This window comes from Bombina bombina, chromosome 8 (genome assembly GCF_027579735.1).
Source record: "Bombina bombina isolate aBomBom1 chromosome 8, aBomBom1.pri, whole genome shotgun sequence".
NCBI lineage: Eukaryota > Metazoa > Chordata > Amphibia > Anura > Bombinatoridae > Bombina > Bombina bombina.
In genome coordinates this window covers 283,154,637-283,182,236 of record NC_069506.1, presented here as the reverse complement: position 1 = coordinate 283,182,236, position 27,600 = coordinate 283,154,637, and the positions used below count along the sequence as shown (strand labels likewise).

Genomic DNA, 27,600 nt, shown 5'->3' with positions numbered 1-27,600 from the left:
GCCCCACTCCACTCTGCCCATCGATGGCTGCCCACCCGCCTCCCAGACTGGCTCCCACCCACCAACGATACCGGCCACTGATGTCCGGTGCAGAGAGGGCCACAGAGTGGTTCTCTCTGCATCGGATGGCCAAGGGGGGTTATTGCAGGATGCCTCGATATCGAGGCATCACTGCAATAACCGGAAAGCAGCTGGAAGCGAGCAGGATCGCTTCCAGCTGCTTTCCAGACCAAGGACGTACACCACACGTCCTTGGTCATTAACTGTATTTTTTTTGAGGACGTGTGGCGTACGTCCTTGGTCGTTAAGGGGTCAAAGGGGTGGGGTCAAGCGCCCCACCATCTTTAAATTTCCCCAGCTGCCACTGGATCAAGACATTTTTATATTTACTGAATAATGAAGGAATCTATAAGCATAATTTGCAGCATTAATGTAAAAAGTATGTTTTAAACATATTTTAATGGGCCTGGATTTCTAGAACTCATAATCAAGCATTTTGTTATCTGGCAAGAGTTTCTGTTACAATCCTTTAGACTAAAATCAGATGTTTACTAAGTTGACCATTTTTCTAAGACACCATTTAAAGGGACATGAAACCCATATGTTTTCTTTCATGATTTAGAAAGAGCATGCAATTTTAAATAACTTTCCAATTTACATCTAATAGCTAATTTTCTTCATTCTTTTGATATCCTTTGTTGAAAATCATATATAAATATGCTCAATAGCTGCCGATTGGTGGCTGCACATAGATACCTCATGCGATTGGCTCACCCATGTGCATTGCTATTTCTTCAACAAAGGATATCTAAAGAATGAAGGTGTATCCTAGCCACTGCCTCACCAGCCTCTGACGTCACTGCTGTATGGGGACAGTGTGACATGACCTATGTACTGTATGGGGACAGTGTGACATGCCCTATTTACTGTGTGGGGACAGTGTGGCATGCCCTATTTACTGTATGGGGACAGTGTGACATGGCCTATGTACTGTATGGGGACAGTGTGACATGCCCTATGCTCTGTATGGGGACAGTGTGACATGCCCTATGTACTGTATAGGGATTTGTAGGGACCAGACTTATATCTGCTATGTGTGTTAATCTGTACCGTCTATCTGGTGAAGACTTGTGTTTATATTTTTTCAGGATATGCTACAAAATTCCCCCAACTCGCTGAGCAGTTTATCCAGTACCCCACAGGGGATTGTGGTCCCGGCCTCAGCATTACAACAAGGAAACATTTCAATGACGACGGTCAACTCTTCGCAAGTTGTATCAGGTGAGGAATTGTCACCATCTAGGTAATAGAATTTCATATTATGATCATACTTATACATCAGCACTCTCCCCAGTTCACAACTATTTATCTGTTCCCTTAACCTCAATACCTAGCCCTAATTTTGCATTTCATTAAAAATGGCAGCACCAGGTTGGAGTAGGCTGCGATATCTCTGCTGTGATACCAGGAACCCATAAAATAACCCACATCTAGGATATAACGTATCTGTAAATACATTCAGAAATATAAAGCTATGAACAACTTACCAAATTTCCAACAAATACCATAAACTCAGTTCAGCGACTTCAGCGCTGCTTGTTTAGTGTCCCCTAGGACAGGTGCCCCAGAACTGCCGCAGGCGCTTTTCATACTACAGTATTCGCTTTAGTTAGCGCACCAGGCAATTTGTACGAGCCTTTGAGATCTGGGCCTTATAAACCAATTGAAGTGCAAACTGATTCTAATTGTAAGGTCTGTTTTTTCGCCTTCACAAATCTCTGTTCCCCTCTCGGCTATCAGTTCCTGCTGAATTCTGGCTTCTCCTTGAAGTTTCCTTTATTGCTCTTTGTCTTGTGTGTCTCTTTGAGCTGTAAAGATAGTTTATGTTCCTTCTAAGTTTCGCTCCTTATTGTGTTTGGGTCCCAGTGGGAGAGGGCCAGTCGTCTCCCAGTTGCTCTGCTTGTGAATATTCTGACAAATCTCTCTTGATGTGGATACATTATTCATGACTTATGCAGCAGGTTGCCGCAGTCCTCGGGAGAATTACTTAACTCCTTGAAGTCTACACGATTTTGAATTCACATAATAACTGCTCTTGAACTAAAGTCTTTGCTTTGTAACCAATTTGTGACGCACCAATTTAAATTTAAATACCTCACATAACTGGCAATACAGCAGCAATCAGAACGTAGGGGTGAAAAGCGAAACAATAGCGTAAATCAGCAGTTGTGCAGCGCACATTATAAATCCCTTTAAAAAAATAAAGCTATGGTTGTATTTATTATTAGGTAAATTAGACTAACTATGGCACCATCATCACACAGTGAGTTCTGAAAGGCTGACCAGTGGGTGTAACTTTGTAGTGTGCCCCCTTCATTATCTTACATTCTGTATGTCTTCCCATACACCGCTATGATTGTGACAGATGTATATTGTAGAGGTGCAGAGGTGAACATGTATTTACCTATATGTTGCAGAAGGACAGGCAAGGGTTAAAATAAATGATAATGTCACTGTAAGTGACATAGTCCAGAAATCTATTTCATGTGTTACAAAGTTTTATTTAGTAAAGTTTCAGAACGGACATAAGTTGTTACCTACCTTATATGCTTATGGACAGGCCGGGATAGAATTAAGTTTAACTGAATTATGCTCAGAGACTAATTGTTATTTAGCTTTTATATAAAGAGGAGATAAAAATATATATGCACAGAGGGAAGCATAGGATTTCTTAGCTTTGTGTTTGAGCTTTGTATGTAACGATGTGCTGGATTCTACAGCTAGAAATGCATTAAATTATAATAATGTGTTGTTTTTTACTGGAACTTGTGATTTCTGCAGATAATTCCCATTTAAACATAAAACTGAATTGTGCCCAGATGTTTGGAGAGTATAAAACAGCTGTATATCTGCTCAGGATAAGTCAGTCATTGAGAGAGTTACAAGTATACGTTTATACTACTCCAATAGCTGTTTATATCACTATGTGAAGAAACACACATTACAATATAATGCTCAAAAAAGCCCCAAATATTTTGTGTGATGTCTCCATACCGGCTAGTTCATGACTGTGAGGTCTTTAGGCTTTTCTTCACAGCCTTTTGGTACGATTTCCATCTTTTTCATATATTGTTTTAAAAACTTGTGATTGGTTAAGAAATTATGGGCAAGATTACATATGCAGTGTCGCCCGCAAAAGCCGCAGACGGTTTTTACGCGATTTTGGTATCACATATACAGCGCTGCATATAAATGCGGCATATATATTTCACCTGTCAGCCGCAATTTTTACTCCCATAAGCTAACATAGAACCGCGTCGCAAATCGGTATCACATATTCAGTTCAAGGACTTACGCGGCAAAAATTTAGATATTTTACTCCATTTTCACCTCTCCGCACATAGGCAGGCACAGCAAGCCTTGCACTGAGTATGTGAGCACCGTAACTCCCGTAACTGCCTGAAAATATTAACTAACACCTAACCTATGCGCAATATCTATCTACCTGTCAACCGCAATCCCCCACCGCAATAACTAATAAAGTATATTAACCCCTAATCCGCCTTTAACCCACATCAGAACTAATAATAAAAGTATTAACCCCTAAACCGACAACCCCCCAAGCAATATGCCTAATAAACCTATTAACCCCTAAGCCGCCAAACCCACACAACCTAATAATGCTAATAAATCTATTAATCCCTAAACCGCCAAACCCCACTACGCAAATAACTAATCACTAAGCCCCATTACCTAACACCCCCTAAATTAACCCCATTACATAAATTAAAATAATACTAAATTACAATTAAAATAAAAAAACTAACATTACTTTAAAAATAAAAAAACTAAGTTTAAATTAAGATATAATTACATATAATTCAGCTCTTTTAAGATTGCCTAAAATCCCTAATCTAAAATATAAAAAAAACCTCAATTTTTATTAAAACAAAAGCCTAACTCATGGTTCCTGAAGTCCAGCTGAGAAGGTCCTGTTCCAGGCGGTGAAGTCTTCTTCCAAGTGGCCGTCATCTTCTTCAAAGTGAGGACCTCTTCTTTCTTCATCCAGGACCAAGCCGGCACGGAGTGGAGATGACCGCGGACCAGGATCGGCGACCCTACACTGACTATTGAATGCAAGGTATGCAATTAAAAATGACATCCCTTGCATTGCCAATAGGATGAGAGCTACTGATTTGAACAGCCAATAGGATTTCAGTAGCTCTCATCCTGTTGGCTGACTTGAATTTGAAGAATCAAATCAGCCAATAGGAATGCAAGGGACGCCATTTTTAATTGCGTACCTTGCATTCAATAGTCATCGTACGAAGAGGATCCTCCACGCTCCATGACTTTGCGGTCCTGAATGAAGAAAGAAGAGGTCCCCGCTTGGAAGAAGATGTCGGCCGCTTGGAAGAAGACTTCACCGCCTGGAAAAGGACCTTCTCCGCCGGACTTCAGGAACCATGAGTACCTATCTACGGTTTAGAGTCAGGCTTTTAAAAAAAAAAAAAAATTAGATTAGGGATTTTGGGCAATCTTAAAAGAGCTGAATGCCCTTTTAAGGGCAGTAAAAACTGAATGCCCTTTTAAGGGCAATGCCCATACAAATGCCCCTTTAGGCAATGGGTAGTTTAGGATTTTTTTGTGTTAGGTTTTTTTATTGTGGGGGGTTTACTGGGTTTTTTTTAAGAAAAAGAGCTGCTTAACTTAGGATAATGCCCTACAAAAGGCCCTTTTAAGGGCTATTGGTAGTTTAGTATTAGATTAGGGGGTGTTTTTATTGAAGGGTGGCTTTTTTATTTTCATAGGAATAGGTATAATTTTTTTATTTTTGATTATTTTGTTTATTATTTTATGTAATGTTAGAATTTTTTTATTTTCTGTAATTTTAGCTTGATTTAAACTTTTTTTTTTTTTAAATAGATTTTTTAATTTTAATTGTAATTTAGTATTATTTTAATGTATGTAATTGGGTTAATTTAGGGGGTGTTTAGTTAGGGGGCTTAGTGATTAGTTATTTGCGTTGTGGGGTTTGGTGGTTTAGGAGTTATTAGATTTATTAGCATTATTGCGTTGTGGGTTTGATGGATTAGGGGTTAATAGTGTTATTAGGTTTATTGCGTTGTTGGTTAATGGCGGATAAGGGGTTAATAGTTTTATTAGGTAGTTTGCGATGTTGGAGTTGGCGGATTTAGGGGTTAATACTTTTATTAGGTAGATTGCGATGTATGTGAATGGCGTATTAGGGGTTAATAGTTTAATTAGGCTTATTGCGTTGTGGTGGTTGTCGGTTTAGGGGTTAATACTTAAATTATTAGTTTGGATGTGGGTTTGATGGCGAATATGGTTTTTTTTACGTGTCAGGTTTATTTTTGGCGCCGGCAGTTTCTAAAGTGCCGTAAGTCACTGGCGACTCCAGAAATTTGTATTTACAGTCATTTCTGGACATCGCTAGTTTATCCGCTTTACTGCACATTATGAACTGCCGGAGGGGTTTATTGAATACCCCGATGTGCAAGGTGAAAGTACGGGTGGCGCGGGTTTCAGCTCTTGTGCTGAAGCCTGCGCTGTATATGTAATCTCGCCCTATATGGTAAGATGCTGTATAAATTAATTCCATTAATCCATACACAATGTCTTGCTCTCCCAGAGGTTTCTGTCAGATTATTTTGGGCATTTCTCTACCTTGAAGATATTATCTTATACTATTGGTTTTGTAGTTCTCAAGATGAATGTGAATTTGTGTCTGCAGAAATAACATGCCATTTCTTCACAGCAAGAATGTTATAAAATAAACTTACAGAGTTAAAAAAAAATTGTCCTTAAAGGGGCATAATCATGAAAGAAAACTTTTGGGTTTCGGATTTCAGATTTACTTCTATTTTCAAATGACTAACAGCTAGCTCATTATAGTGCATTGCTTCTGAGCATATCTATGTATGCTTTTCAACAACGGTTACCAAGATAGCAAACCAAATTAGATAAGATAAGTAAATTAACATTAAAAATTGTTAAAAATTGCATGACCTTTCTGAATTAAGAAAGTTTAATTTTGACTTTACTGTCTTTAATATCATAGCCCCCTGCAAATATATGTACACAGAACAGAATCAACCCATACTAAGTTTCAAGAAGCTCACTGAATAGAAGATTGTTTGGAGTGGAATAGATCTGCTCAAGAACCTAAGTGTGAGGAGGGAGGGGCAAGCAGTAAAAGTTAAAAATATAATGTTATTGTTTTATTTAAAAAAAAAAAAATATTTAAATTGTTATTATTAAGGTAATGATTATTTTTCTCCTTTCTATAAAGTACAGCTGAAAAGTTGATCAAATATGAATGATTAACCTATTAAACTGGAGAAAGTTTATCTCCCAATAATTTAATTATTTTCAATGATCTTTCTATTAAAATCTAATGATATATAACCAAATATGTAATTTTCTGATTTAACTGGAAAAATAATCTGAAAAACTGTTATTCTAAAAATTAAAACCATGATTTAAATTGATGTAAATCAGTCTTACTTGTAAATTGATGTAAATCAGGCTTACTTAGTGATGTAAATTGGGATTTAAATCAAATCCTCCCAGGTTAAACACAATCTTTTGAAAACTGCCATTTTAAGGATCCTGTTGATAGCAAAAGAGAAGCAGCTTTCAGATTGTTAAGGCACTGTAATGCTTGTGGGATACTCCACTACCAGACCGATCTCGGCCAGTAGTCTTCTTATCCTGGCGTCGAGCCGGAATGATAGGCAATATCCCAGAGCAGAGAAAGTTTGCAAGATGAGAAAAGTAGCACTCACCACAGGCAGGATAGTCTTCAGCGGCAACGTTAAAGGAGTCCAAAGGTAAACCACTAGAATGGTCAGGCAGGCAGGGTTTGGCAACTGTAAAGCAGTCCAAGGGTAAACTACTAAAATGGTCAGGCAGACAGGGTTTGGCAACAGAGAGGCAATCCAGAACAATAGGGATTAATCAAGCAGAGTTCAGTAGCAGTATATAAATCCAGCAAATTAGGGGTTAATCAGGCAGAGTAGTCAGACAAGCAGAGTTCAGTAGTAGTGTATCAATCCAGCAAATTAGGGGTTAATCATGCGGAGTAGTCAGACAAGCAGAGTTCAGTAGCAGTATATCAATCCAGCAAAGTAGGGGTTAATCAGGCAGAGTAGTCAGCCAAGCAGGGTTCATCAACGATAAGGCAAATAGCAGTAACGATCTATCACACCCGGGAGCACACAAAGTCACACCTATACTTGGGCAGTGATAGATTGTTACTGTGGAACTTACATAGGCGCAGGATTCGCGCCACAGAAATCCGGACCGGCATGGACAGAGGAGTGTGCGGCGATGATGTCAGCGCCGCACGTATCCGGACCCAAAACAGCTCCTGACAACGAGCAGGGAAGGAGACACAGCACCCCTAGCAACGGCTAGAACGGCGCAGCGTGACAGACACCTGGTAATTCATTCAAATATTTAGTTGTCATTTCTAATGTGACATATATCATTAATATAATATAAAAAAATAAATAATTTAGCAAAATTCATTAATTTTAAGTGGTTTCAGATAGGTAATGGCTATGATTATTTTTGTTCAAATGGTCAATTTTATGAGTCTTCTGCAGAATATGCTTATTCATAAATGTATGTTTTTTCCATTGAAACTTGCACTCTGCAACTTAAAGCCTGGTCGGCTAACAATTGTTAAAAAAATTTTTAGTAGGAACAAGCATACAAGTCCCTTTCCTTATAAATAGGGTTGCCACCTCAGGCATGTTTTCCTGGACACTTATGAGTTACACAGGCTGCTGGGTGTGCAGGGAGGAACATGCATTGTGCTGCTGGACAGTACACAAATAGTGATCCTGGGCAGCACTATTCATGTTCCTCCCTGCACACCCTGCAGCCTGTGTAACTCATAAGTGTCCAGGAAAATATGGCTGAGGTGGCAACCCTATTTATAAATGACCTACATTTCAATACCGTTTATACATCTTTTGGAAATCTGGATCTTGTGGGGGGGAGTTCATATCTTCTCATATTTGCAAACTTAAGGCTGCCCCAAAATGTAAGCCACCCCAGAAATAGGTTAGCCTCTCATAAACATGTTACCCGGTTTTCAAGACGTGGATTTTTATTTGATGCAACACTTGGGTAAACATTTTATCTTATAAGTGTTACAGAACATATTTTCTTAAGCCTCCAGGAACAGATTATTTTTGTGTCTGTTCCAAAGGATTCTGTTGGTCTTCTGGCAAGTCGTAGATCATCTCAAATGTTCAATATACAATACATTAAAAGGAACAGGGACAGGGTTTTACTCCAATTCCTCACTGATCCCAAATAAATGACAAGCTTTTTCCTTGATTAAAATATTTTACACAACATGTAGATATTTGCCGTTAGTTATTCAGGTCATATAAAACAAGGAAAGAGAAGTGCCCATCTAGGAAATGTCAGTACTTCATAGCTTGCCTTGTGGAATAATACATTAAGGGGACAGTCTTTTAGCTCACTTGTGCTTTTCACAACAGAGAAATATCCTGCAGTATATTAGCCTGATTCCATCCATAGGTACAGTTCAGACCTAAACACCAGGCAAACTTCTTCTAAATAAAGAATTTGTACAGTTAATTCCAGGCATACATTTCAACCTAAGTGTGTCTTATCAATGGAGATTAAGACCTCTAAGGCTTACACACTGGCTTCTTTAGTACAACTCCTTAACAGATTCTTACTCCTGCATACCCTCCCTTCCTGACTAGCCCATTAGATGCTGAAGAACTTGACTCCAATCAGTTTATAGCCCTGCAGTTTGTCTTGACTACAGCCCCAAGGACATTTGCTATAATAAAACTGAGGGTATAATGGAAGCTGCCTATTTGGATGTCATCTGGTAAAGGCTTTATCCATCAAACCCAACTCATGCTTCACATTTGTTCTGGGTTCCACATGCCAGATCTAATCAAGTTCTCAAAGCAATCTTTGGACTGTTAGTAATAGGGTGTAACCAGTTATCATGATCATAAAAGGTTATAAACTAAAACATGTAGAAATGGAAAGAATTCACAAACTGAAGCAAAACATTATTTTTTTAAATTACACGTTTAGTTTCACAACGTAGCTCTGCTACTGCAGCAGCGCATGCGCTTTATTAGATATACATATACATAACAAGTCTGTCTGATGTTATTGCCTGTGTTGTTGTATTCTGTAGCCTTGCAGCAGCGCATGCACTTTATTAGATATACATATACATAACAAATCTCTCTGATGTTATTGCATGTGTTGCTGTATTTTGTAGCCTTGCAGCAGCGCATGCACTTTATTAGATATACATATACATAACAAGTCTGTCTGATGTTATTGCCTGTGTTGTTGTATTCTGTAGCCTTGCAGCAGCGCATGCACTTTATTAGATATACATATACATAACAAATCTCTCTGATGTTATTGCATGTGTTGCTGTATTTTGTAGCCTTGCAGCAGCGCATGCACTTTATTAGATATACATATACATAACACGTCTGTCTGATGGTATTGCATGTGTTGCTGTATTTTGTAGCCTTGCAGCAGCACATGCACTTTATTAGATATACATATACATAACAAGTCTGTCTGATGGTATTGCATGTGTTGCTGTATTTTGTAGCCTTGCAGCAGCGCAGTCACTTTATGAGATATACATATACATAACAAATCTGTCTGATGGTATTGGATGTGCTGCTGTATTTTGTAGCATTGCAGCAGTGCATGCACTTTATTAGATATACATATACATAACAAGTCTGTCTGATGTTATTGCCTGTGTTGTTGTATTCTGTAGCCTTGCAGCAGCGCATGCACTTTATTAGATATACATATACATAACAAGTCTGTCTGATGTTATTGCCTGTGTTGTTGTATTTTATAGCCTTGCAGCAGCGCATGCACTTTATTAGATATACATATACATAACAAATCTGTCTGATGGTATTGGATGTGCTGCTGTATTTTGTAGCCTTGCAGCAGCTCATGCACTTTATTAGATATACATATACATAACAAGTCGGTCTGATGTTATTGCATATGTTATTGTATTTTGTAACCTTGCAGCAGCGCATGCACTTTATTAGATATACATATACATAACAAGTCTGTCTGATGGTATTGCATGTGTTGTTGTATTTTGTAGCCTTGCAGCAGCGCATGCACTTTATTAGATATACATATACATAACACGTCTGTCTGATGGTATTGCATGTGTTACTGTATTTTGTAGCCTTGCAGCAGCACATGCACTTTATTAGATATACATATACATAACAAGTCTGTCTGATGGTATTGCATGTGTTGCTGTATTTTGTAGCCTTGCAGCAGCGCAGTCACTTTATGAGATATACATAACAAATCTGTCTGATGGTATTGCATGTGCTGCTGTATTTTGTAGCCTTGCAGCAGCGCATGCACTTTAATAGATATACATATACATAACAAGTCTGTCTGATGTTATTGCCTGTGTTGTTGTATTCTGTAGCCTTGCAGCAGCGCATGCACTTTATTAGATATACATATACATAACAAGTCTGTCTGATGCTATTGCATGTGTTGCTGTATTTTGTAGCCTTGCAGCAGCGCATGCACTTTAATAGATATACATATACATAACAAGTCTGTCTGATGTTATTGCCTGTGTTGTTGTATTCTGTAGCCTTGCAGCAGCGCATGCACTTTATTAGATATACATATACATAACAAGTCTGTCTGATGGTATTGCATGTGTTGCTGTATTTTGTAGCCTTGCAGCTGTGCAGTCACTTTATTAGATATACATATACTTAACAAATCTGTCTGATGTTATTGCATGTGTTGCTGTATTTTGTAGCCTTGCAGCAGTGCATGTACTTTATTAGATATATATATATGCATAACAAGTCTGTCTGATGCTATTGCATGTGTTGCTGTATTTTGTAACCTTGCAGCAGCGCATGCACTTTATTAGATATACATATACATAACAAGTCTGTCTGATGTTATTGCTTGTGTTGCTGTATTTTGTTGCCTTGCAGCAGCGCATGCACTTTATTAGATATACATATATATAACAAGTCTGTCTGATGTTATTGCATGTGTTGCTGTATTTTGTAGCCTTTCAGCAGTGCATGCACTTTATTAGATATACATATACATAACAAGTCTGTCTGATGTTATTGCATGTGTTGTTGTATTTTGTAACCTTTCAGCAGCGCATGCACTTTATTAGATATACATATATATAACAAGTCTGTCTGATGTTATTGCATGTGTTGTTGTATTTTGTAGCCTTGCAGCAGCGCATGCACTTTATTAGATATACATATACATAACAAATCTGTCTGATGGCATTGCATGTGTTGCTGTATTTTGTAGCCTTGCAGCAGCTCATGCACTTTATTAGATATACATATACATAACAAGTCTGTCTGATGTTATTGCCTGTGTTGTTGTATTTTATAGCCTTGCAGCAGTGCATGCACTTTATTAGATATACATATACATAACAAGTCTGTCTGATGTTATTGCATGTGTTGCTGTATTTTGTAGCATTGCAGCAGCGCATGTGCTTTATTAGATATACATATACATAACAAGTCTGTCTGATGGTATTGCATGTGTTGCTGTATTTTGTAGCATTGTAGCAGTGCATGCACTTTATGAGATATACATATACATATCAAGTCTGTCTGATGTTATTGCATGTGTTGCTGTATTTTGTAGCATTGCAGCAGCGCATGCGCTTTATTAGATATACATATACATAACAAGTCTGTCTGATGGTATTGCATGTGTTGCTGTATTTTGTAGCATTGCAGCAGTGCATGCACTTTATTAGATATACATATACATAACAAGTCTGTCTGATGTTATTGCATGTGTTGTTGTATTTTATAGCCTTGCAGCAGTGCATGCACTTTATTAGATATACATATACATAACAAGTCTATCTGATTTTATTGCATGTGTTGCCTTGCAGCAGCACATGTACTTTATGAGATATACATATACATAACAAGTCTGATGTTATTGCCTGTGTTGTTGTATTTTATAGCCTTGCAGCAGTGCATGCACTTTATTAGATATACATATACATAACAAGTCTGTCTGATGTTATTGCCTGTGTTGCTGTATTCTGTAGCCTTGCAGCAGCGCATGCACTTTATTAGATATACATATACATAACAAGTCTGTCTGATTTTATTGCATGTGTTGCTGTATTTTGTAGCCTTGCAGCAGTGCATGCACTTTATTAGATATACATATACATAACAAGTCTGTCTGATGTTATTGCATGTGTTGTTGTATTTTATAGCCTTGCAGCAGTGCATGCACTTTATTAGATATACATATACATAACAAGTCTGTCTGATTTTATTGCATGTGTTGCTGTATTTTGTAACCTTGCAGCAGCGCATGCACTTTATTAGATATACATATACATAACAAGTCTGTCTGATGTTATTGCCTGTGTTGCTGTATTTTGTTGCCTTGCAGCAGCGCATGCACTTTATTAGATATACATATATATAACAAGTCTGTCTGATGTTATTGCATGTGTTGCTGTATTTTGTAGCATTGCAGCAGTGCATGCACTTTATTAGATATACATATACATAACAAGTCTGTCTGATGTTATTGCATGTGTTGTTGTATTTTGTAACCTTGCAGCAGCGCATGCACTTTATTAGATATACATATACATAACAAGTCTGTCTGATGGTATTGCATGTGTTGTTGTATTTTGTAGCCTTGCAGCAGCGCATGCACTTTATTAGATATACATATACATAACAAGTCTGTCTGATGTTATTGCCTGTGTTGTTGTATTTTATAGCCTTGCAGCAGTGCAGTCACTTTATTACATATACATATACATAACAAGTCTGTCTGATGTTATTGCATGTGTTGTTGTATTTTATAGCCTTGCAGCAGTGCATGCACTTTATTAGATATACATATACATAACAAGTCTGTCTGATGTTATTGCATGTGTTGTTGTATTTTGTAGCCTTGCAGCAGCGCATGCACTTTATTAGATATACATATACATAACAAGTCTGTCTGATGTTATTCTAAACCAGGAAACAGGAGGAGGGGGGGGCGCTAATCTATAACTTGTGATATCTCAAAAGACAAATGGATATGCGTATGGAATTAGAAATACATTTGGAATTCCCAACAATAATACAAACAGGGTAATACTGGATGAAAATTCAGAAAAAAGTGTGTTTTCTTCCAAACGGTGGCTGCCTCCTCCTCACCAAAAAAGGTCTAGGAATACTATAAAAGACAAAACAGAGGGGCGCCTCATGTGTGGTATCATCAAATTCAAATGTGCCGCAGAAGATTTAAAGCCAAATGAGTACACACAAGGCTTTGGAGCACACCTATGTACTTGTAGGAACAGGCTGCAGATTTTACCAGGTGTGTCAGCTCACCCACAAAGGATATCAGTCATTTGCTGCAGTAGAGAGATGAAACACAAAACAAGCACCAAATAGTGCAGATCACTAGGGATCTAATAATAGCTAAACACAGGTCAAAAAACTGGGTACTGACATATTGGATGAGCACACCTATGTGCTAGTAGGAACAAGCTGGCAGATTTGGATATGGTGTGTCAGCTCACCACCAAGGAATTTTTCCTTAATATGCAGTATCCAGGTGTGGCAAAATCCATTTTCTTAGGCTCCCATTCAAGCAGGTGCAGGTAAATGGAACCACTCACAAAGGTACTTTTGTAAGATAAAAATACTATTTATTATAAAAACAAAGTTAAAAAGTAAATGTACAAAAGAGTGGAAGGGGGGTGTACAATTTTGCCTCCTATAGATGCAACGCGTTTCTCGGCATACAAGCCGTTTCTTCAGGCCTGATGAAACGACTTGTATGCCGAGAAACGCGTTGCATCTATAGGGGGCAAGATTGTACACCCCCATTCCACTCTTTTGTACATTTACTTTTTAACTTTGTTTTTATAATAAATAATATTTTTATCTTATAAAAGTACCTTTGTGAGTGGTTCCATTTACCTGCACCTGCTTGAATGGGAGCCTAAGAAACAGGATTTTGCCACACCTGGATACTGCATATTGAAGAAAAAATCCTTGGTGATGAGCTGACACACCATATGCAAATCTGCCAGCTTGTTCCTACTAGCACATAGGTGTGCTCATCCAATATGTGAGTACCCATTTTTTGACCTGTGTTTAGCTATTATTAGATCCCTAGTGATCTGCACTATTTGGTGCTTGTTTTGTGTTTCATCTTTCTACTGCAGCAAATGACTGATATCCTTTGTGGGTGAGCTGTCACACCTGGTAAAATCTGCAGCCTGTTCTACAAGCACATAGGTGTGCTCCAAAGCCTTGTGTGTACCCATTTGGCTTTAAATCTTCTGTGGCACATTTGAATTTGATGATACCACACATGAGGCGCCCCTCTGTTTTGTCTTTTATAGTGTCTGATGTTATTGCATGTGTTGCTGTATTTTGTAGCCTTGCAGCAGCGCATGCGCTTTATTAGATATACATATACATAAGAAGTCTGTCTGATGTTATTGCATGTGTTGCTGTATTTTGTAGCCTTGCAGCAGCACATGCACTTTATTAGATCTACATATACATAACAAGTCTGTCTGATGTTATTGCATGTGTAGCTGTATTTTTTAGCCTTTCAGCAGTGCAGTCACTTTATTAGATATACATAACAAGTCTGTCTGATGTTATTGCATGTGTTGCTGTATTTTGTAGCCTTGGTCACAGTACCATGTTACCGTATTCTTATGACTTTAAGGCTTAAACCATGAATCAGAAGTTTGCAATATTTTATTTCTATGACTTATTTTTATACTTAACATTCTAAATGGTAACCATACCAGAGACAGGCCAGCTGCTTATCTCATTATATAAATTATCTTTGTTAGGTGGGGCATTATATCAGCCGGTTGCCATGGTAACTTCGCAGGGTCAGGTAGTAACTCAAGCAATTCCTCAGGGAGCCATACAGATCCAGAACGCACAGGTAAGCTCTAATAATTCTACGTTGATGTCATATTTCTGATTACCTTACACTAGACTCTTTAGTACTTTTTTGAATATACAAAAGCTATGATTGTCTTCTTTGTACTTTGATAATGAACAATGTGTAACATCGTTGATAGCATTTGTTCTATAGAAAGGATGCTCGGAATTGTAAGGTTAAATACCAGTACTATAACCTTTACCCAAAAGAGCTTTATTTTCTTAAGCCTTAAACTCTTCTTGAAACTATCCGATCTTGCTAATGCCATAAAATGCATCATATATATATATTTGTGTGTTTGTGTGTGCATATGTGTGTGTGTGTGTATGCTTTATATATATATATTTATATATATATATGTGTGTGTGTGTGTGTGTGTGTGTGTGTGTATATTCACATACACACATTAAAATTGTAAAGGATGTTTACCTTTTTTGGGAATTCAGACTCTGCCTTTAGTGCATCAAAAACACTAACTCAAGTTTATCATTGCCTCAAGCTCACATAATATTTGAGGAAAGACTTGGGTTATCCCCTAAAGACAAAGCAGAGTTTTGCGTTTAAAGTGTGGCACCTGAGCCAGTAACTGACTGCTCTGTGCTCATATGGGCATTTCCTTAAATCGGATCCGTCTCTAGCCCTTGGGGACACGCCTGGTCTATAATTCAGACATGTCCCTGATTAGACCAAATGACAGTAAAACACCACACCATAAGCTAAAAGTTAAGGATAATTATAAATAATCATTGGATAAATATTTTTTGTCTATATCTGTGTGTTGCTATTTGAGCTGTCAGATGTGTGCTTCCTACATATTGGTCACTACACACACCAGTGTCAGGGTCTATGTTAAGAACATCTTCTCATAATATGTAAGAGCCAAACATGGGGCTCTCCCTACAATATGCGTATGTTAATTGTGATTACATGGTGCATTTTCTACACCATAGGCTACGGATACAATGGTGATAACATACCAGTAAATTATGACTGCATGGCATTTAGCTGCGTTACAGAAGGCTGTGACCAAGGACAGTTCTGAAAGGATCAGTAGCCAGAGATCATAGTCCTAATAAGTGCCTTCTTAAAGGGACATGAAACCCAATTTTTTATTTCATGATTTAGAAAGAGCATGTCATTTTAAACAACTTTCTAATTTACTTCTATTATCTAATTTGCTTCATTCTCTTTATATCACTTGCTGAAAAGCATATCTAGATATGCTCAGAAGCTGCTGATTGGTTGCTGCACGTAAAGGCTTTGTGTGATTGGCCCACACATGTGCATTGCTATTTCTTCAACAAAGGATATCTAAAGAATTGAGCAAATTAAATAATAGAAGTAAATAGGAAAGTTGTTTAAAATTGCATGCCCTATCTGAATCATGAAAGTTTAATTTTGACTAGACTGTCCCTTTAAGATCATTATTGATAAGATTATTTTATAGGAATGCACTGTCAGATATTACTACTGATGTAGGTTTTTGAAATAGAAATATCAGATGTCTAAAATTATAAATAAAAATAATTTATTTGATTATTAAATGAATCAATTATAAAATCAAATGAAATATATTACAAATATGTTTACCGGTAGCATTATTTAAAATTAGATAGGCAACTCGTATTCAGGTGCTCAGTGTACAAAGATAGGCAACTCGTATTCAGGTGCAAGTCTTAGTTTCCAGCAAATACAAATTAAAATGAAATGTTTTCATTACAATTAAACTTGCTTTTGCCAATAGTTTAGTTTATATTTCTTTTCTGTCCATTAAATAAATGTATTTACAGCTAGCAAGATAATTCAATGACATCAGCTTGTGTAAAATACTAACAGCATTTCAGGAGAATTGTGAGAGAGCTTGAGACCTTTCCCTGTTCAGCCCAGGAAACTGCCCTGTTCCTCCCACTTTCTAAAACTGTCAGTTTTAGTTTACTGTGGAGCAAATGCAAAGTGTATTGTGATTTGTAAAAGATACACCAAAATATACAAAGTATGATATTAATTTGTTAAAGTAACATAAACTTTTTATACATAATCAAAGTGAATAACTTCAGTTTAAAAAGGGACCTTTATTTCTCTTTTATAGTCCAAAGTACAAAAAAACAACAATGTGTCAAGCCTATACAGGTCCTTAGTCTAAAGACCTTGTATAGACCTTAAACATTGTTGCTTTTTTGTACTTTGGATCATGAAATAGAAATAAAGGTCCCTTTTAAACTCTTCTAAGACTGGAGTTATGTCCTTTGATTGTACATGTGTAAGTGGCTGACTCCAAACTCCGTGCCTGAAAACTAAAAAGTGTGGTGCTGTATCCCATACCTTTTGACTTTCAAATCAGAATCAGAATTTGTAAAATCACTGCTAAATGTATTAAAATGTAAAATAGAAAATGCAAAGCTTAAATGTAATAATACTAAAAAGACCCAATCTAAAGTGTAAAGTAATATAAAAAACAAATCACAAAGTGTAAATGCAGCAGAACTCTCATGTCATGCAGTGCTATATTTATATATACTGGTCATTTATCTCTTTTATATACAGAAATGCAGAGTACTCCCCTTAGACAAGATCTGTACGGCAGAAATCTTTAGATAATGTTCAGCCCATTTTTCGAAGAAAAAAAGATTGCGCTTTGTATTTTGTTCTTGTATGAATTTCTGTGTTTTTGCACATCCATAGTAACATACACATGTAGTAACATACACACATAGTAACATACACGTAGTAACATACACACGTAGTAACATACAGACTTAGTAACATACGCACATAGTAACATACACACGTATTAACATACACACATAGTAACATACACACGTAGTAACATACACACATAGGGACCTATTTATCAAAGTGTCAACCGAAAATACGCTGGAATTCCGCATCGTAATTGTTGCGAGATTGGTCCGATTCCTAGTTATCAAGATCGGCAAATGTTGAAATTTGTGGCGTAACATACGATCCCGACGCAGGTCGATGCTTACTTCATTACAGATGTTCCGAAATAAACATTCTCTATTTGACACTTTTCCCCATTTATCAAACATCTAACAGGTACACTCGCATCTTTTCTGACACAGCGTACCTGGTTTTTATTCCACCACCCTTGAGGCCGCGGATGCCATAGAAATCAGTGGGAGTCTGAAAGCACCGAAAGCTTATGTTCGATGCTGCAAGAGAATAAAGCATACCCCATTGATTTCTATGGGGTTTACACCTAACACCCTCACATAAACCCTGAGTCTAAACACCCCTAATCTGCCGCCCCCGACATCGCCACCTGAATAATGTTATTAACCCCTATTCCGCCACTCTCCGACACCGCCACCACTAAATAAACTTATTAGCCCCTAAACCTCTGGCCTCCCACATCACCACCACTAACTAGAAAAAAATAATAAACACTAAATTACGAAAAATAACAAACCAAATTATCAAAAATATTTTTTTTTACACCTAATCTAATAGCCCTATCAAAATAAAAAAGCCCCCCCCCCCCAAATAAACAAACCCCTAGCCTACAATAAACTACCAATGGCCCTTTAAAGGGCCTTTTGTGGGGCATTGCCCCAAAGATAACAGCTCTTTTACCTGGCAAAACAAACACAAACACCCACCCACAGTAAAACTCACCACCCAACCAACCCCCCCAAATAAAAAAAATATCTAAAATAACCTAAGCTACCCATTGCCCTGAAAAGGGCATTTGTATGGGCATTGCCCTTAAAAGGGCATTTAGCTCTTTTACTGTACAGACCCTAATCAAAAAACCCTTTAAAAAAAAAACCCTGACGATCCACTTACATTTCTTGAAGTCCCGCTTGAAGGATCCATCCAGCCGGCGAAGTCTTCATCCAGACGGCAAGAAGTCTTTATCCATGCGGAAAGAAGTCTTCATCCAGGCGGCCTCTTCTATCTTCATCCAGCCGGCGAAGTCTTCATTCAGACGGCCTCTTCTATCTTCATCCAGCCGGCGCGGTGCGTGTCCATCCTGAAGATATCCGGCACGGAGCATACTCTTCATACGGTTGCCGCCTTACACTGATTCTTCAATGCAAGTGGTGCAATCCAAGATGGCATCCCTTGCATTCCTATTGGCTGAAAGATTTCAATCAGCCAATAGGAATTAGAACTGCTAAAATCCTATTGGCTGTTCCAATCGGCCAATAGGATTGAGCTCTCATTCTATTGGCTGATTGGAACAGCCAATAGGATGAGAACTCAATCCTATTGGCTGATTGGAACAGCCAATAGGATTTTAGCAGCTGTAATTCCTATTGGCTGATTGAAATCTTTCAGCCAATATGAATGCATTGGACGCCATCTTGGATTGCGTCACTTGCATTGAAGAATCAGTGTACGGGGGCGACCGTATGAAGAGGATGATCCACGCTGGATGTCTTCAGGATGGACCCACTCAGCGCCGGCTGGATGACGTTAGAAGAGGCCGGCTGGATGAAGATAGAAGAGGCCGCCTGGATGAAGACTTCTTGACGCATAGATGAAGACTTCTTTCCGCCTGGATAAGGACTTCCCTGGCTGCATGGATCCTTCATGCGGGACTTCAAGAACTGTAAGTGGATCGTCGGGGGATAGTGTAGCTTGGGTTATTTTAGATAGTTTTTTTATTTGGGGGGTTGGTTGGGTGGTGGGGTTTACTGTTGGGGGTGTGTTTGTAATTTTTTTGCCAGGTAAAAGAGCTTTTTTTGTAATTTAGGACTGTAATAATGTTTAATTTTATATTTAAATAATTTTAGTAGGGTTATTTTTTTTAAATATGTAATTTAGTTTAATTGGTAGTTTAATGTAATTTTAGTATAAAAGTTAGGGTAGGTTAATTAATAGTTTAAAATTAGTTTATTTTAATTCTACAGGTAAGTTTTAATTTATTTGAAGATAGGGATGTTGTAATTTTAATTTAAAGTTAAGGGGTTAATAGCTTAATTTAGTTTTTTGCGATGTGGGTGGCTGACGGTTTAGGGGTTAATAGGTTTAGTTAGTGGTGATGATGTGGAAGGCCCAAGGTTTAGGTGTTTTTTATTTTTTTATTTTGGGGGGGCTTTTTTTATTTTGATAGGGCTATTAGATTAGGTGTAAAAAAATATTTTTGATAATTTGGTTTGTTATTTTTCGTAATTTAGTGTTTTTTTTGTAATTTAGGTCTTTGTAATAATGTTTAATTGTATATTTAAATAATTCTAGTAGGGTTAGTTTTTTTTAATATGTAATTTAGTTTATTTAATTGGTAGTTTAATTTAATTGTAGTATAATAGTTAGGGTAGGTTAATTAATAGTTTAAAATTAGTTTATTTTAATTCTACAGGTAAGTTTTAATTTATTTGAAAATAGGGATGTTGTAATTTTAATTTACAATTGAGGGGTTGTTAGGTTTAGGAGTTTATAGCTTAATTTAGTTGTTTGCGATGTGGGGGGGGCTGACGGTTTAGGGGTTAATAGGTTTAGTTAGTGGTGGTGATGTGGGAGGCCCAAGGTTTAGGTGTTAATAAGTGTATTTAGTGACGGCGGTGTGGGGGAGTGGCAGGATAGGGGTTAATAACTTTATTTAGGTTGCGGCAATGTCGGGGAGTGGCAGGATAGGGGTTAAACATTTTAGCATTGTGGCGGCATTTAGTGAAATGGTATAAATAAAGTTTTGAAAAAGCCGAATAGACGCAAGATCGATGACTGCTAGTTAACAACAGTCCAATGCTCATCGCCCCATACTTGGTGCTCATGTTTTTGGCAGATTTTTTTATAAATAAGGAGAGCGTATTGAGATCCACGGCCGCAATGTTTGGCAATGTTAGGCGAGCGTATTGATGCCGGTGAATGCAACATAGTTGACACTTTGATAAATATCCCCCGTAGTAACATAGGCACGTAGAAACATACACACATAGTAACATACACACGTAGTAACATACGCACGTAGTAACATACACACGTAGTAACACACAAATAGTAGCATACACTCGTAGTAACATACACACGTAGTAACATACACACATAGTAGCATACGCATGTAGTAACATACACACGTAGTAGCATACGCACGTAGTAACATACACACGTAGTAATATACACGCGTAGTAACATACACACGTAGTAACATACGCACATAGTAACATACGCACATAGTAACATACACACGTAGTAATATACACAAATAGTAACATACACACGTATTTTGGCTTGCAACACTTAGCTGGCTAATTGTAATACATACACAGGGTGCTAATATCGCTCTCTGTGCCATCCATTAAGATTTTAAGATGCTTTAGTTATAATGTTTACCCATTCACTTATAATTCCAGTAATTTGAGTTATTCTTTGTGTGAGGCTGAGCACAAAGTACCCTGCACTATCGTTTGCGCACCACTTGTAATTGACCCCTATGAATTATATACAGAGGTGGTCTCACTTGGGAGCCAGAAGCCTTGCTGCTTGGAGCAGAACATGATGTATGAGACAAAGTAATATAAAAAAAAAAATAACAAAGTGTAAATGCAGCAGAACTCTCATGTCATGCAGTGCTATATTTATATATTTATATATACTGGTCATTTATCTCCTTTATATAGAGAAATGCACGTAACACCCCTTAGACAAGATCTGTACGGCAGAAACTTTTAGATCATTTCGCCCATGTTCAGCCCTATTTTTGAAGAAAAAAAATTGCGCTTTGTATTTTGTACTTATATGAATTTCTGTGTTTTTGCACATCCATAGTAACATACACACGTAGTAACATACGCACGTAGTAACATGCGCACGTAGTAACATGCGCACGTAGTAACATGCGCACATAGTAACATGCGCACGTAGTAACATGCGCACATTACGTAGTAACATGCGCACGTTACGTAGTAACATGCGCACGTTACGTAGTAACATACGCACGTAGTAACATACGCACGCAGTAACATATGCACGTAGTAACATATGCACGTAGTAACATACACACTGTGACAGGGTGAAAGATGGGGTTTAGATAAGCAGGAGATTAGAGAGTTTTTCCTCTGTAAGGAAATGGTCAAGCTTCTCCCTGAGCCCACACACACCTGTAGTGAATGTAATTAGTGAGTTGCTTTTATACAGGTCTGTGTGAGGCAGTCTCTCTCTCAGTGAGCAGCTGAAGCCCAGAGAGACAGGACTGGGAGAATCCTGCAGTTTACAAACCCACAGTAATCTGGTAAGAAGAGAGAGCTATATACAAACTTTATTGGATTTGAACTGTTTATTTAAACTCTGGTGCAGGGTAGCTGGCCAGGGTTCTTGTAGTTAGCTCTGCTGAACTGTTTAGTTAGCCTCCTAAAAAAGGAGCAGGTTTTTATTTTGATTATTGCCAGTTTTTCATTTGTTTTGTTGCAATTTAAAGGGACAGTAAACCCACAATATTTTTGTTATAGAAACATAGATATAGAAACATAGATATTGACGGCAGATAAGAGCCATAGGCCCAGCAAGTCTGCCCGACCTTACCTAACAGTATAAACTTATCTAGTTCATAGGATAGCCCTATGCTTGTCCCATGCATTTTTAAAGTCCCCCACAGTGTTTGTTGCTACTACCTCTTGAGGAAGTTTATTCCATAAATCAATCACTCTTTCTGTAAAGAAGTGCTTCCTCAAATTACTCCTGAATCTACTACCCTTTAGCTTGAGCTCATGACCCCTTGTTCTTGAATTTTCCATTTTATGTAAAATACCCACAGCCTCAGTTTTACTAAACCCTTTAATGTACTTGAAAGTTGCTATCATATCACCTCTTTCCCTTCTCTCCTCTAAGCTATACATATTTAGGTCATTGAGCCTATCCTGGTAAGTTTTATTTTTATTTATATGAGGAATCTCACAGTAACTGGTCCAGTCCAATTGTTCTTGTGCCAAAACCAGATGGATCAATTCGGTTCTGCGATGACTTTAGGAAACTTTATTCAGTTTCACAGCTTGATGCATACACCATGCCCCGTGTTGATTAGCTGGTAGAAAGACTAGGAAGGGCTCGGTTCCTCACCACATTAGACCTCACAAAAGGGTACTGGCAAATACCCCTAACAAAAGAGGCTAGAAAAAAAAAACAGCCTTTTCTACACCAGATGGTCTCTTTCAGTACAAAGTTATGCCCTTTTGGGCTCCATGGGGCCCCTGCTACGTTTCAGCGGCTTATGAACAAACTACTCAGACATCATGCCCGATATGGTTCTGCCTACTTGGATGATGTTGTGATTCATAGCCAGGATTGGGAATCCCATCTTTAGAAGGTAGAAGCAGTATTGAAAACACTCCCTAAAGCTGGGTTAACTACCAATCCTGCCAAGTGTACAATTGGGTTGGCCGAGGCCATATACCTTGGGTATGTTGTAGGACCAGGGTTGGTAAAGGCCCAGATCAATAAGGTAGAAGCCATACAAAATTGACCCAGACCTCTTCGGAAAAAGCAGATTATAATCTTTCTAGGCATTGTTGGGTATTACTGACGATTCATTCCCCACTTTGCTTCTAGGGCTGCTCCTCTTACTGACCTTATCAAGTCTAAAAGTCCAGATGATGTGAAATGGAATAGTGAGGCTAAAAAGTCCTTTGTAGATTTACGCTCAGCGCTGTGTAGCCATCCTGTACTGGTAGCCCCTGATTTTGACAAAGAGTTTTTCCTGCAGGCGGATGCCTCTGAAGTTGGTCTGGGGGCAGTACTTACCCAGTACGTGAATAAGGAGGAACATCCAGGATTGTATTTAAGTAGGAAAATGTTACTCAAGGAACAGTGTTATGCTACAGTGGAAAACAAATGCTTAGCAATTAAGTGGGCATTAGAAACACTTAAATACTATTTGTTAGGTAGACGTTTCATCTTGGTCACGGATCATGCCCCTCTGAAGTGGATGCATGCCAACAAGGCCAAAAAATCAAAGGTTACCAGGTGGTTTTTGTCTTTGCAACCATTCAATTTTGTGGTGGAGCAAAGGGCAGGTCTACTGCATGGAAATGATGATGCACTTTCTCCAGTGCATGTACTTTCAGCAATGGACGCTCCATGTGACGGTGTTCCGCTGGGGAGGGGGGGATGTGTGACCGGGGGAAAGATCGGGTTTACATTAGCAGGACATTAGAGAGAGATATTTTTCCTCTGTAAGGAAATGGTTAACCTTCTCCCTGAGCCCACACACACCTGTAGTGAATGTAATTAGTGAGTTGCTTTTTATACAGGTCTGTGTGAGGCAGTCTCTCTCTCAGTGAGCAGCTGAAGCCCAGAGAGACAGGACTGGGAGAATCCTGCAGTTTACAAACCCACAGTAATCTGGTAAGAAGAGAGAGCTATACAAACTTTATTGGATTTGAACTGTTTATTTAAACTCTGGTGCAGGGTAGCTCGCCAGGGTTCTTGTTGTTAGCTCTGCTGAACTGTTTAGTTAGCCTCCTAAAAAAAAGAGTAGGTTTTTATTTTGATGATTGACAGTTTTTCATTTGTTTTGTTGCAATTTAAAGGGACAGTAAACCCACAATATTTTTGTTATAATAAAAAGGCTGAAATTCTGCAACTACTAGCTGTCCTGACTGATTATCTAAGTGCACTGGCAACTGCCTTGTCACAACACATAGTAACATACGCACGTAGTAACATACGCACGTAGTAACATACGCACGTAGTAACATACACACGTAGTAACATACACAAATAGTAACATACACAAATAGTAACATACACATGTATTTTGGCTTGCAACAGTTAGCTGGCCAATTCTAATATATACTCAGTTAGGGTGCTAATATCGCTCTCTGCGCCATTCATTGAGATTTTAAGATGCTTTAGTTATAATGTTTAGCCATTCACTTACAGGTAGTGCAGAATTATTAGGCAAGTTGTATTTTTGAGGATTAATTTTATTATTGAACAACAACCATGTTCTCAATGAACCCAAAAAACTCATTAATATCAAAACTGAATAGTTTTGGAAGTAGTTTTTAGTTTGTTTTTAGTTATAGCTATTTTAGGGGGATATCTGTGTGTGCAGGTGACTATTACTGTGCATAATTATTAGGCAACTTAACAAAAAACAAATATATACCCATTTCAATTATTTATTTTTACCAGTGAAACCAATATAACATCTCAACATTCACAAATATACATTTCTGACATTCAAAAACAAAACAAAAACAAATCAGTGACCAATATAGCCACCTTTCTTTGCAAGGACACTCAAAAGCCTGCCATCCATGGATTCTGTCAGTGTTTTGATCTGTTCACCATCAACATTGCGTGCAGCAGCAACCACAGCCTCCCAGACACTGTTCAGAGAGGTGTACTGTTTTCCCTCCTTGTAAATCTCACATTTGATGATGGACCACAGGTTCTCAATGGGGTTCAGATCAGGTGAACAAGGAGGCCATGTCATTAGATTTTCTTCTTTTATACCCTTTCTTACCAGCCACGCTGTGGAGTACTTGGACGCGTGTGATGGAGCATTGTCCTGCATGAAAATCATGTTTTTCTTGAAGGATGCAGACTTCTTCCTGTACCACTGCTTGAAGAAGGTGTCTTCCAGAAACTGGCAGTAGGACTGGGAGTTGAGCTTGACTCCATCCTCAACCCGAAAAGGCCCCACAAGCTCATCTTTGATGATACCAGCCCAAACCAGTACTCCACCTCCACCTTGCTGGCGTCTGAGTCGGACTGGAGCTCTCTGCCCTTTACCAATCCAGCCACGGGCCCATCCATCTGGCCCATCAAGACTCACTCTCATTTCATCAGTCCATAAAACCTTAGAAAAATCAGTCTTGAGATATTTCTTGGCCCAGTCTTGACGTTTCAGCTTGTGTGTCTTGTTCAGTGGTGGTCGTCTTTCAGCCTTTCTTACCTTGGCCATGTCTCTGAGTATTGCACACCTTGTGCTTTTGGGCACTCCAGTGATGTTGCAGCTCTGAAATATGGCCAAACTGGTGGCAAGTGGCATCTTGGCAGCTGCACGCTTGACTTTTCTCAGTTCATGGGCAGTTATTTTGCGCCTTGGTTTTTCCACACGCTTCTTGCGACCCTGTTGACTATTTTGAATGAAACGCTTGATTGTTCGATGATCACGCTTCAGAAGCTTTGCAATTTTAAGAGTGCTGCATCCCTCTGCAAGATATCTCACTATTTTTGACTTTTCTGAGCCTGTCAAGTCCTTCTTTTGACCCATTTTGCCAAAGGAAAGGAAGTTGCCTAATAATTATGCACACCTGATATAGGGTGTTGATGTCATTAGACCACACCCCTTCTCATTACAGAGATGCACATCACCTAATATGCTTAATTGGTAGTAGGCTTTCGAGCCTATACAGCTTGGAGTAAGACAACATGCATAAAGAGGATGATGTGGTCAAAATACTCATTTGCCTAATAATTCTGCACTCCCTGTATAATTCCAGTAATTTGAGTTATTCTTTGTGTGAGGCTGAGCACAAGGTACCCTGCACTATTGTTTGCGCACCACTTGCAATTGACCCCTATGTATTTTATACAGAGGTGGTCTCACTTGGGAGCCAGAAGCCTTGCTGCTCGGAGCAGAACATGATGTATGAGACAAAGGGAAGCGTCATTCACATACCCCTCTGCTTCAGAGCTAAAATGTTTGAGGTTCCCAGGATTTTATCTATGTGTTTAACCCCATAGTGGGGACAGTAAATAAAGTGACATGCACTTTTTTAAATTGAGTCTGTTAAGCCATATATGTTAATAACATTAGGCAATATACTAGAAAACTTTGCTGCCCATTGCTGCTACAGACATATAGTGTATTCTTGTTTGTTGTGCACGGCTGATGGAGTCTGCTCACACGGTGCCAGCAACATTACAGAGGGCGGATTATTGTCTTCGGGTATCTTCTGTCCCTCTCCATGAACATTTGTCTAGATGACAGCAGACAAACATATTTTTTTAAAGTGTCACAAACCGATGGCTTCACAGTAACATAGCCTCTGCTGTCACGTCTCGAGTTATGGATCTCTCAAGCCACAGTAATCCATTCTGCCTCTTGCATAGTACAGGTGTGATTTGCTGCCTGACAGAGGGCATTAGTTTTCCTGGCTTCTTAACAGATTCTTCCAGTAAAGTGATTTATTCACAGGGAAATGTATTTGGTTTAACCTCTTGATTACTGGTTTAGCACACAGCCGGATTTCCTAATAATTCTATAATTTGTAGTCAAACCTCTCAAACTATATAGAATTACTGTATATTTAATATCTTTTACTTCCAGTGCAGGGAAGGAGGATACGAGACAGACAGGGAAGGAGGATACGAGACAGACAGGGAAGGAGGATACGAGACAGACAGGGAAGGAGGATACGAGACAGACAGGGAAGGAGGATACGAGACAGACAGGGAAGGAGGATACGAGACAGACAGGGAAGGAGGATACGAGACAGACAGGGAAGGAGGATACGAGACAGACAGGGAAGGAGGATACGAGACAGACAGGGAAGGAGGATACGAGACAGACAGGGAAGGAGGATACGAGACAGACAGGGAAGGAGGATACGAGACAGACAGGGAAGGAGGATACGAGACAGA

At 38.6% G+C, this 27,600-nt stretch overlaps 1 protein-coding gene across 14 annotated transcripts in view; it reads left to right on the top strand.

Annotated features, from left to right (window-relative positions):
• The window catches only part of PKNOX2 (PBX/knotted 1 homeobox 2), a 1,550,023-nt gene that overhangs the window by 1,356,463 nt on the left and 165,960 nt on the right, over positions 1–27,600 (top strand). For all 14 annotated transcript variants that reach the window (XM_053691420.1, XM_053691421.1, XM_053691419.1 and 11 more), the window contains 2 exons: positions 1,149–1,281; positions 14,948–15,045. In XM_053691420.1, the coding sequence (XP_053547395.1) occupies positions 1,149–1,281; positions 14,948–15,045 (231 nt within the window). The remainder of the gene's footprint in view (positions 1–1,148; positions 1,282–14,947; positions 15,046–27,600) is intronic.